Source organism: Thermobia domestica, chromosome 13 (assembly GCF_964235325.1).
Source record: "Thermobia domestica chromosome 13, izTheDome1.hap1.1, whole genome shotgun sequence".
In the NCBI taxonomy this organism is placed as follows: Eukaryota; Metazoa; Arthropoda; class Insecta; order Zygentoma; family Lepismatidae; genus Thermobia; species Thermobia domestica.
Window position 1 is genome coordinate 15,534,155 of NC_137466.1, and position 12,126 is coordinate 15,546,280.

General features: G+C 35.7%; 1 protein-coding gene across 1 annotated transcript in view; it reads left to right on the forward strand.

The window, feature by feature from the left end:
* Nucleotides 1-476: 476 nt before the first annotated feature.
* LOC145668024 (C-type mannose receptor 2-like) overlaps nucleotides 477-12,126 on the forward strand; it is a 102,915-nt gene continuing 91,265 nt past the window's right edge. Inside the window, exon 1 of the mRNA XM_081735489.1 lies at nucleotides 477-626. Coding sequence (XP_081591615.1) covers nucleotides 569-626 — 58 coding nt within the window. The 5' untranslated portion in view covers nucleotides 477-568. The remainder of the gene's footprint in view (nucleotides 627-12,126) is intronic.

Genomic DNA, 12,126 nt, shown 5'->3' on the forward strand with positions numbered 1-12,126 from the left:
CCTTTTTTTAGTCACTTTAATATACATTTTTAACTTCAATTCGAAAAATCTTTGTTCTATTAAAATTTATAGAAGCGGTAATCTTTAATGACGATAGGAAGATATAGGATATAATTGTACACTCGTATGATCAACTTGGTACCATTCGGAACCATGTTCCAAGGCCAAACGCTCTTTTAGTATTGCATTTTACATCCTTAAGCTATTTAATCACAGAGCAAAGTTTTGAGATTAAGCACCAGTTCACTCGACTGGAATGCGACACACTTATTCGTTAAGTGCAATATCAAGAAAAACAATGAGTGAGAACGTGATCCTGAAGGAACGCGCTTCGAATACAACATTAATGGAGCTTTTATAATCTTTTTTTTCTTCGTTTTGTGGAGTTCTACATAAATGCTGCTAATCAACTTATTGTTCCGTAGAACTTAACACGCTATAAAATTCTGTTTTGCTTAAACAAATTTACAAAAAAAATATCCGGTTGATTTGAGTCGTTTAGGAGAACATGAGGGAAAAAAAATACCCTTATATGAATTTCGCAGTTGACTTTTAGCTCAGTTTCAGAATGGGTTCAGTTGGGTGCTTCATCGCCTTGTCTCTTCTCTCCTATTCCATTGCTCACAGTGAGTACTTTATACTTTTTTTAATTTTTTTTTTTTTTACAGTTTAGAATTTTTAGCAAGGTGCTAAGACGTATATGTATATTGCTAATGTTATTGTAGTCAAGGATGATGCTTGAATAGTATATCTACAGTAGCATGTTCTCATATTTAAAAAAAAGAAAAAGAAATAGTACTTAAATAACATTGAGGTTTTACACGAAATATTTCCAATACAAAACTGCTATGACCTTTGCAGTTTGTTTCCGTTAACGTTTGATAGTTACCAATGACGTCATAAACTTTGGTTAAATACAGTCGTGTACTTTTAGTTAACTTATCAATCACTAGTTAATAACGACCAATTTCTTGAACTTATTGACGTTTAAAATCGAAGCATTTTGATTTATTGATTTTAGTTTTTCATTTTTAGCAAGCTGGTATGCGAGACTAAGCTAATGCTAATGTGCAACCCAAATCATTGTGTCCAAGATTAAGTCATTCCTCGCTCCTTACGTGTGTTAGCCATGTTTGCTTAAATTGTCCGCGGTGGTTCAGTATTAGAGCGTTCTACTCTGTTATGCGGGGTGCCTGGTTCAACCCCAGGTCGCGCCAAGTTGATCTTGTCGTGGGCAAACATTGTGCGTGGGTTTCCACTGGATTCTCCCGTTTCCTCCCATTATCTTCATTTTCCGTTTCACTCATTGTCATCATCATCGTCTTCTTTACCCTACAAAGCTAAGGGTGGGACGTAAAACTGAAATATTTCATTTCCATGTTTGTCTAATACTGTATATACCTAGGTAATAAATTTCACAAAATTAAATCCCCACGTTAAGCGGGTTTGCATATCCAGGCTCCTAACTATGAAAACATTTACGTTCACTCCAACCTCAATCATTTCACGAATTCAACCTGTTTTACATATGTTATTAGGATATAATATAGATTGTGATTTATTCTAAAAACACTTTTATACATTGCAAGAGCTGTAACGTCCAAATATTTACTGAGAACTCATAGTCGTATCGGAATAAACAAAAGCGAGTATGGAACAGTAAACTGCTTTCACAAAAGGCAAAAGAACATATGCAAAGGCATACAAAACGGTCGAGTGGTTTGGGTCGATACACTATCAATCACATGTTTGTGTGTTCAAACCCGGTAGTAAGTTGTTTCTTTTTTAAGTGTCTCCCTATTTTCATCCGGAGGTTGAAAATATTTCTTTGAGTAACTCATTCAAAACTTCTTTTGTTTCAAATTCGATTAGAACGGAACATTGTATGAATTGCGAATCTTAAATCCATAGCTAAAAAAAAAAAAAAAAAAAATAGAAAAGTATACTCACTACTCCATTATCCTCTGATTTGTAACGAAAAACTATTTATAAACAGTGGTGACTTCAGAAAATTATCCTCGGGGGGAATTTCAATATGCGGGTGGAGGGCAAACATTGGTAGTCCACATTGAGCACGATCGAATATATGGTCCTGAAGGCGGAAATTTCTTAGCTCGAAAGGGGTCTCAAATTCTCCGTCAAATCACGTCCTGAAAGTATCATTGCTTAAAACCTTTTCGTAGCAAATATAATATTACACTTGTTTCTCGTTTTACATTTGGAATGGGTAAAATCATAACTTACAGAGGATTATAATAAAAGCATAAAAATTACAATACCAATCATGTATAAATTATCCTGTAAGTTACCAACTTCGGGTCAGATTAAAACTCAAATATTTGTTTTCGGATTGCACTTAGAAGTAAGTCCTCTCTATATAATCCTGATTGGAAAGCCATGTATAACTCTAATTAATTAATCAATATTTATACAAATATTATTTTATTTTACTATTTTTACTATTCAATATTATATACACTTCATTTCCAAAATCAAAATCTCGAAAATGTATATTGTACGAGTGCAGATTCGGAAATAAATGATTATTTATCATATATATTGGTCTCTATTCGAAATTCTATTTAATCGAATCCGACAAGAACACAGACAGAAACATTGAGAACAGGTGAAAAAAAAGAGAGAAAACGGTGCTGTACCCGGCGGAGACTCGAACTTAGTTCTTTAATAGTGCTTTATAAGCCGAACGCCTTAGACCACTCGGCTATGGTAACAACTACTGATTGTAGCAAAGGCTTCGAGTAGTAGTTCTTATTACAGAATAACATTTTCTATTGCCTAAAATTTAAACCTAATTTACTTTGATATAATATATCTATTAATTTATTTCATGAACCCGTTTTCGTTACTTTGATGAATGATGTATGTTGTTGATATAGATTCTATTACACGTTCTTTCGTAAATATTATAGAAAGTATCAGGGTTATTTATGATCTTTCATGGAAATTGACTGGCGCATGCGCAGTACACAGACAGTTCAATTGGAAGGCGAGGAAGGAAACGCTAACACACTGTTAGAATGTTTCCCTCACAAGCAGTAGTTCCCAACCGAGGGACGGCGGGACGCACTTCCTCCTCCTGGGGTGGCGTGAAGGGTTTACGAAGTCCCTTCGTTGTGTTATATTTCTTGAATGATTATCCACAATATACAGTCACATCTTGGACACATTTGGAAGTGATAAATCGTAGTATAAATAAATCGTCCTCCACACACAGTTATTGTTGCTTTTCCAAGATTATAAACTGGAACACTTTATTTCAATAGAATAGAAAAGCTTCCATGGGAGGGGTTACAACCCCCTGGGTGTTTGATATGTCACCGCCTAAACTGTAACTTTCAAGTTAGAATCGAAAAATGGAGACATGTGACCTACTAAATATATTTTTAGTTCATTATACATTTTCATAAATAAAATATCCACAATTACAATGACAGTAAATGCTAAGTAATTATTGCAAATGTTTGTACTTTCATTTTCCTTCTTTCTTCTCAACTGAGCTTGAAAAATGTAAAAATGGGAGGTTAAGAATTTCAAATATTACGTATATTTTAGCGTATTACGAAATTACAATTAATAGAATTCGGCAGGATCACAAACAGAAACGTCAAGAAGAGGTAAAACCAAATTGTACTGGGGTGGGATTCGAACTACTCTTGAATGGTGCCTCAGAATCTCTAGCTGAATGCCTTAGTCCACTCGGCTAATGTCACAAGTTGAAAATATAATAAGCGTGTTTCGTGTTCAATCTTTTGTTACAGTATGAAATTTATTTTGCATTCTCTGAAGTTTAAGCCTATTTTGACCTGATGTAATAGTCTGTTGAAATTGTTTTATGTTTACGGTATTCTTTACTTTGACGAATGATGTTGTTAATATAGGTTCTATTACGTATTCGTTCATAAATATTACAACAATTGTCAGGATTATTTATGATCTTTCATGAAAACTGACTGGTGCATGCGCAGTAGAAACAGAAAGATGCACTTTACCGACATTTGTCATACACGCGAGAACGCACATTTCTAACAGGTTCTGAAAATGCCTCGCTCTAAAGGTTGTGGAGAACTGTCTGTTGCTCTGAGAGGAGAAATCATAGGCCGAGCAAAAATGGGACAAACTGTGCCTCAGATTGCTAGAGATCTGGGATGTGACAAGAAAACGGTCAAGAAATGGGTTCAGCGACATGAAGAAGGTGGTGAATGGTTCAGGTCTCGGTCAAGAAGTGGAAGGCCAAAAGTGACAACTGCAGCTCAAGATCAAGCTTTAGTTACAGAAGTAATCAACAGACCTCTACGCCACACGTCAATCCTTTTGGACAAAGCCAGAGAATATAATTGTTCTCACGAAACAATAAGAAGAAGATTATTGGGGGCTGGTCTACACTGTTCAAGACCCGCTAGAAAGACTCTCCTGACTGAAACTCACAAGGCCAGACGAATGGAATGGGCACAGAATAACATAACCCAACCTCAGTCATATTGGGACTTAGTCATCTGGACCGACGAGAAGGTTTTCAAGTCTAACCAACAAGGCAGATTTATATTGTATAGACCGCGCGGAACCAGGTATGTTGAACAAAATATTATCAGAACTTCTTGTTCAGGACGAATATCAGCACACTTTTGGGGATACATGACGGCTGCTGGTCCTGGAGATTTGGTTGCGGTGCCTGAGAGAATGAACAGCAGTGTTTACATTAATATCCTCGAAAATACGTTGTTACCGTCCTTAAAAAGAAACTTCCCCGAACAGGAAGAATATATATTTATGCATGACAACAGTGCTGTTCACACTTCCCGGCAAACACGAGAGTGGCTAAGTGAACATCCAGAGTTAATTTGTATTGAGTGGACCCCTCTATCCCCAGATTTGAACCCAATTGAACATCTCTGGGCCTACATGGTGCAAGCATGGGAAGAGAGACGTGAAGACAGAGACCAAATGTTTCTTCAAAATCATGTTATGGAACTGTGGCAACATTTTCGTGACACACCGTCGTATTGCTCGAGACTTGTATCTAGTATCCCCTCCAGACTTCAAGAAGTTATTGACTCTGGAGGTGATTACACGAAGTACTAGTGTGTTATTTTTTGTGTAAACATTTATTTAAGTTTCATTTATTTATTATATTTTTTCAAGAGCAATACTTTCGTTCTTCATCCTTTTCCTTTGCTTGTTTACTTATTAGTTCGTTAAAACGTTAAGGAAGAGTAGTATATCTTCAAAAAGTATTTGTGAATTTACTTTGAACGTTTCTAAGAATACATTTACTTTTTTTTCCTTACTCTATATCATGCCCAATATTACTTTCATTTCAGTTAATTAATAACTTTATTTTACATCTGGGATAAAAGTATTATTGTCTTTTTAACGATATTTTTCCTTTTGATTGTGTAATTTCTAGTTTCATTGATTTATCTCAATTCGAATGAATAAATCACATTTTGTTTATTGTCCCTTCCTTAGCTGAATCGAATTCGAGAACAATGTGGTGTAATTTACGTTGTTTATTCTTCATATTGTGCAGTAATGACAATATTAATTATTTTTCATGAGTCCAGTTGATCAGTGAGAACTTGGACAAACATTAACCTGGTGATTCTTTACACAATGACAAGAGTAAAATTCATTTTAGCTGTTCTTTATACTTCACAGCGATGAAACATTCTAACAGTGTGTTAGCGTTTCCTTCCTCGCCTTCCAATTGAACTGTCTGTGTACTGCGCATGCGCCAGTCAATTTCCATGAAAGATCATAAATAACCCTGATACTTTCTATAATATTTACGAAAGAACGTGTAATAGAATCTATATCAACAACATACATCATTCATCAAAGTAACGAAAACGGGTTCAAGAAATAAATTAATAGATATATTATATCAAAGTAAATTCGGTTTAAATTTTAGGCAATAGAAAATACCTATTACCTATTACCTAGAAAATACCTGTAATAAGAACTACTACTCGAAGCCTTTGCTACAATCAGTAGTTGTTACCATAGCCGAGTGGTCTAAGGCGTTCGGCTTATAAAGCACTATTAAAGAACTAAGTTCGAGTCTCCGCCGGGTACAGCACCGTTTTCTCTCTTTTTTTTCACCTGTTCTCAATGTTTCTGTCTGTGTTCTTGTCGGATTCGATTAAATAGAATTTCGAATAGAGACCAATATATATGATAAATAATCATTTATTTCCGAATCTGCACTCGTACAATATACATTTTCGAGATTTTGATTTTGGAAATGAAGTGTATATAATATTGAATAGTAAAAATAGTAAAATAAAATAATATTTGTATAAATATTGATTAATTAATTAGAGTTATACATGGCTTTCCAATCAGGATTATATAGAGAGGACTTACTTCTAAGTGCAATCCGAAAACAAATATTTGAGTTTTAATCTGACCCGAAGTTGGTAACTTACAGGATAATTTATACATGATTGGTATTGTAATTTTTATGCTTTTATTATAATCCTCTGTAAGTTATGATTTTACCCATTCCAAATGTAAAACGAGAAACAAGTGTAATATTATATTTGCTACGAAAAGGTTTTAAGCAATGATACTTTCAGGACGTGATTTGACGGAGAATTTGAGACCCCTTTCGAGCTAAGAAATTTCCGCCTTCAGGACCATATATTCGATCGTGCTCAATGTGGACTACCAATGTTTGCCCTCCACCCGCATATTGAAATTCCCCCCGAGGATAATTTTCTGAAGTCACCACTGTTTATAAATAGTTTTTCGTTACAAATCAGAGGATAATGGAGTAGTGAGTATACTTTTCTATTTTTTTTTTTTTTTTTTTTAGCTATGGATTTAAGATTCGCAATTCATACAATGTTCCGTTCTAATCGAATTTGAAACAAAAGAAGTTTTGAATGAGTTACTCAAAGAAATATTTTCAACCTCCGGATGAAAATAGGGAGACACTTAAAAAAGAAACAACTTACTACCGGGTTTGAACACACAAACATGTGATTGATAGTGTATCGACCCAAACCACTCGACCGTTTTGTATGCCTTTGCATATGTTCTTTTGCCTTTTGTGAAAGCAGTTTACTGTTCCATACTCGCTTTTGTTTATTCCGATACGACTATGAGTTCTCAGTAAATATTTGGACGTTACAGCTCTTGCAATGTATAAAAGTGTTTCTAGAATAAATCACAATCGATATTATGTCCTAATAACATACGTAAAACAGGTTGAATTCGTGAAATGATTGAGGTTGGAGTGAGCGTAAATGTTTTCATAGTTAGGAGCCTGGATATGCAAACCCGCTTAACGTGGGGATTTAATTTTGTGAAATTTGGTACATAGGTTGATTTGTATTTACTTCCTCCGCCAGCACGCTGTGTGTGACAATATTTGCAGTTTAAAGTGGGATCTTAACCAGTGTAGTGCGTTCGACGCTCTCCCACCAAACTGTGTACACAACTCCCCCCCCCAAAAAAAAAAAAAGAGTTTTCCAAAATGTTAATATAATGTACAGATTTTGAAAGACAAAATCATGTATAGGCCTATTAGCTTGTGTCGTACTCTCGTGTTCTCGTGGCTGTTTTCGGTTCGTGCTGGTCCTGGCTTTGATTTCGCTAAATATACAGATTTCTGATGTTCATCTAACGTCCTAAGGCCAATAGTGAGCTAAGTTAGTTAAGAAACTGCACTCCATAGAAAGCGAAAAATAACGGCGTCAAAGTACGTGTATTGAATGAGAGTTTCTCAGCTGACCTTGCGTCGTCTGATCTCGCAAAGCCCTTTCTGAACTGAAGTAAAGATGCTTGGTGGCTCAGTAGTAGAGAGCTTACATGTGGTGTGTGGAGTCATCGGTTCGATCCCCGGTCAAATAAGTTTGTGGTGAACAACATCGTGTCAGTTGTTTTTTTCGGAGTTATGCTTCCTTCCACATTTTCAATCCACCAATTCTTGCATTATCATTTACCTGCCTTAATCTTTCGTCTCCGTTAGATGAGAGGTTTAATCGTGGGACGTTTAACTGGAGGGTGCGCGAGGGCCAACTGACAAGTGAGGCATTATTCTTGACTATACATGTTCATTTTACTTCGACCTCTCTCACCCTCACCTTCGTAGTGGAAGTTGGCCCTCGCCCACGTTCACCCTCGTGCTCGCTCTCGTCCTCATGCTGGAAATTGTTGGGAATTTGTTCTCGCACTCGTGCTCCCTAGCCCTCATGTTATTGTGGGCGGGAAAATTTTAGAGTGAGTACAACATTCAATGATGTACTGTCATACTATAGTCCGCGTCACCCGAATTGGGTGTGGCATCAGCCAATAAGCTAGCAGTGCCCTGTTACTAAACCTTCAGGGAGGATTCTAATCATTCGTAATTGATTTTGTTTGTATGTGTGGACAATTATAAATGATTAGATTCGTCCCTGAAGGTAACTGCGGCAACAGGGAACTGTGAGCTTATTGGCTGATGCCACACGCCAATTCGGGTGACGCGGATTATAATATGTTATATTAGGAAGAAAATAGCACAAGTATCGCCAGATTTCTGTGATATATTTTAACTTGTTTCCTTGATGAAAGTAAGGCCTTCTTTTCCCCATGATCTACTAGTTTCGATGGCGATAGGTAGAAACAAAAAATTTAGAAAATTACTATCGCCTATTTATTAATTTTTTAATCTCTCTTCGTGACTCTGCATTAACAACTAAAAGTGATAAATGCTGTAGTGTAAAACAGAGGCGATTTACAAGGTAAAAACAGGGCGGGGGGGGGGGCTAACTAGAACTCTGACTATAATAGGTATATCACTTTCAAAAATATATAAATAATAGCTTCAGTTATTTTTGTCACTCAAAAAACTGCGGGCTTAGGCTCCCCGGCCCTGACCTGACCTAGATCCGCCTCTGGTGTGAAATCCCATACTAGTGCTCTATCCCTCTTCCATTGAACCGAAGTCATTCAATGAAGTTTTTTTTATCTGATTTACTGCATTCTGTTGGTTCTCATTGATTGTGCAGATATCAGCGATCTTAAGACCATGTCATTTACTGCTGAATGACGAGAGTGACTGTCTACCAGCATTCTTTAAACATGACCGTGTAGACCTTTTTTTTTTTTTTTTTTTTTAAACTAAAATATCTCCAGCATAGGCAGAGCAACAATGAGGCAACCACGCTTCTAAACGTAGCACTATTTCTATCTGGAAACTTTCATGGGAAACACGTACATATTATATACATTTGCATTATTATTTTTAATACTTATGTAGAAATACACAAGAGAAATTCTCTACTGCAATTAAATGAAAGGAAGAATATGACCATCTATATTCTTGCTATGACAATAACTTTTTATCTACGGGACATGGCAGATGTTATTTTAAACGTTACCTCCCTCCAAAAATGGTCAAACAGCAAATTCCAAAATATTTGTTGTTAACGAAACTTGTAGTGCCCTAGTTCTCGTGAAGGAAGTTGTCCATCGCCCTCGCCGTCGAAGCTTGTCCTCGCCCTCGCGCAACCTCGTCGTCGCGTTATTGAGGGTGAAGATGCCCTCGAGAGTGCCACCCTCGGAAGAATGAACATCTCTGCTCTTGACGTGAGAGCATGCAAGACGAAAAGTAAAGAAGTTATTGTCTCGTTTCACAATTCGCAAACTCAACGTAGGATTTCTTTATTTCATATTTTTAATATTGCATTTAAATAGGAAATTTCCATATTTAAAGAAAAATACGTTTTTGAGTGCTAGTGAAGCTTTATTATATTTGATGAATTCTTGGTAAAATAAGAAAACTAAAACAAAAAAATCATTTTTTCTACAACATATAGGAAAACACTAAGTATGACCCATCCATTCTTAACCAATTTACAAGACATGACACTTTACTGGCACCTGGTAGCGATCTGGTTCTTCAACTTATCACCTTATGCCTGAATTAGCTGCAATAAGGTATTGATATCAAATTGTTCTTCAACGTTGTCGTCTAACAACGGCACTGATATCGTACAATGGCGCAGAAACGAAGAAAAAAAACTGTTCAAAACTAAATACCGTTTGTAAAAATTGAGCTGGAAACTTACAAATTAACATACTTGTTAGTCTCATCCAAAGAGTTAATTGTTTATTCGGCCAAAAGAATTTGATGATAAAAATAAATAACGGAAGTATGTAAAAAAGAACGGAAATAGACTTTTATTTCAAAAGTAATACTTTCATGTTGTATTGCATTAAATGTATAGCAGAATCAAAAAACTGCCTTCCTAGCAAACTTATTTTTTTTTCTTATTATGCATGGAACAAAATAAATACAGTGGCTCAATAAAGAAGTCGGACACATACTGTACCTACTTACACATTCTAAGAGATTATAAATATTTCAAGAGTATGCTTAAGAGAAAAATAAATATGTTTTAGTTACTCTATAGTATTTACTTATAGAAAATAGAAACAGCAACAACAAAACTCACTTTCAAGACTAAAAAAAAAAAAAAAAAGTGTATATATAGCTAAAATCCATGTCAAAAAAGAACTCGGACAGGTGGCAGCATTATCTTTCTTTCTGGGCTTAATAGAGGAATTTCTAAGAGTTTGTCTACTTGACAGTTTTAGGTGTCCAAGTGAATCGAGTGGAAGCCGTACTGTGTGTATGTAGGTGAAACTGTGTGTTTAAAAGTTAAAATGGTAAGGCAACGTGGGCAAACTTCTCTAGAAGTAAGATAACTTATTTTAAAGTATTATAAAGAGGGAAAATCAGTTCGTGATATTGGGAAATAGTAAATAGGTCACATTCTACAGTTCATGACATTATTAGACGTTTTAAATCAACAAAAGCTGTGGAAAAGAAACCAAAAAATGGTAGACCTAGAGTGTTTTCAAAATCAGACGAGCGATGGATTGTACTACAGGTTAGTAAAAACCCCAAGATAAGTGCTCCTAAACTTGCCAAAGAAGTATCAAAACATCTCAATAAAAGTGTCCATCCCGAAACATAAAATTGGGTTTAAGAAGAAACAATTTACAACGAAGAGTAGCCCGTAAAAAACCCTTCGTGAACAAGTGCAATAGAAAAAAGAGACTCAGTTTTGCAAAAATTTACAAAAATAAAGATTTTTCGTTTTGGAGCACTGTGTTATTCGCGGACGAAAGCAAATTTAATTTGTTCCGCTCAGATGGTCAATGTTATATCTGGCGGAAACCTAATGAAGAACTCCAAGAGCGTAATCTACGGTCTACTGTGAAACACGGAGGTGGCTCGGTAATGGTTTGAGTTTGTATGTCCGCTGCTGGTCCAGGTAAACTTTGTGTAATCGATGGAATTATGGATCACACAAAGTATTTAAACATTCTGAAGCAAAATTTGGTTCAAAGTGCTGAATTATTGCGAATAAATCAGAATTTCCAGTACTACCAGGATAACGATCTCAAGCACAAAGCACTCAATGTGCGTTTGTGGCTCCTGTACAATTGTCCGCATGTGCTCGAGACACCTCCTCTATCTCCTGATATTAATGTTATTGAGCACTTATGGGCTCATTTGGAAAACCAGTTAAAAAAAACATACTATTAGGACAAAGGAAGACTTGGAATCAGCACTTCAGACTGGATGGGCAAAAATTGATCCTTCTTTCTGCAAAAAAACTTGTAAAATCCATGCCCGAAAAATTGAAAGCCATCGTGAAAAATAAGGGATTGCCAACAAAATATTAAACATATGTAATAACTTCCTAAAATTTTGCTACAAATTAAGTGTCCGAGTTCTTTTTTGAAATGGATTTAAGCTATGTTTTTACTTTTTGTATTTTTTTTAGTCATCGAATTGAGTTTTGTTATTGCTGTTTCTATTCTCCATAAGTAAATACTATATAATAATTAAAATATATTTATTTTTCTCTGAAGCATACTCTTGAAATGTTTATTCTCTCTTAGAATGTGTAAGTAAGTATGTGTCCGACTTCTTTATTGAGCCGCTGTATTTAGAAATACAAGTAGTAGAAACTGGATCGATCTGGCTCAACATCACTCAACATAGAACAACTCAGGAGCCACTGGGAAATTGAGCACCTTACACCGTGAACCCACGGTCTTTTACGACCTCCATTTTAGGGGTGAATTTGTTCCCTTTTATGAGCA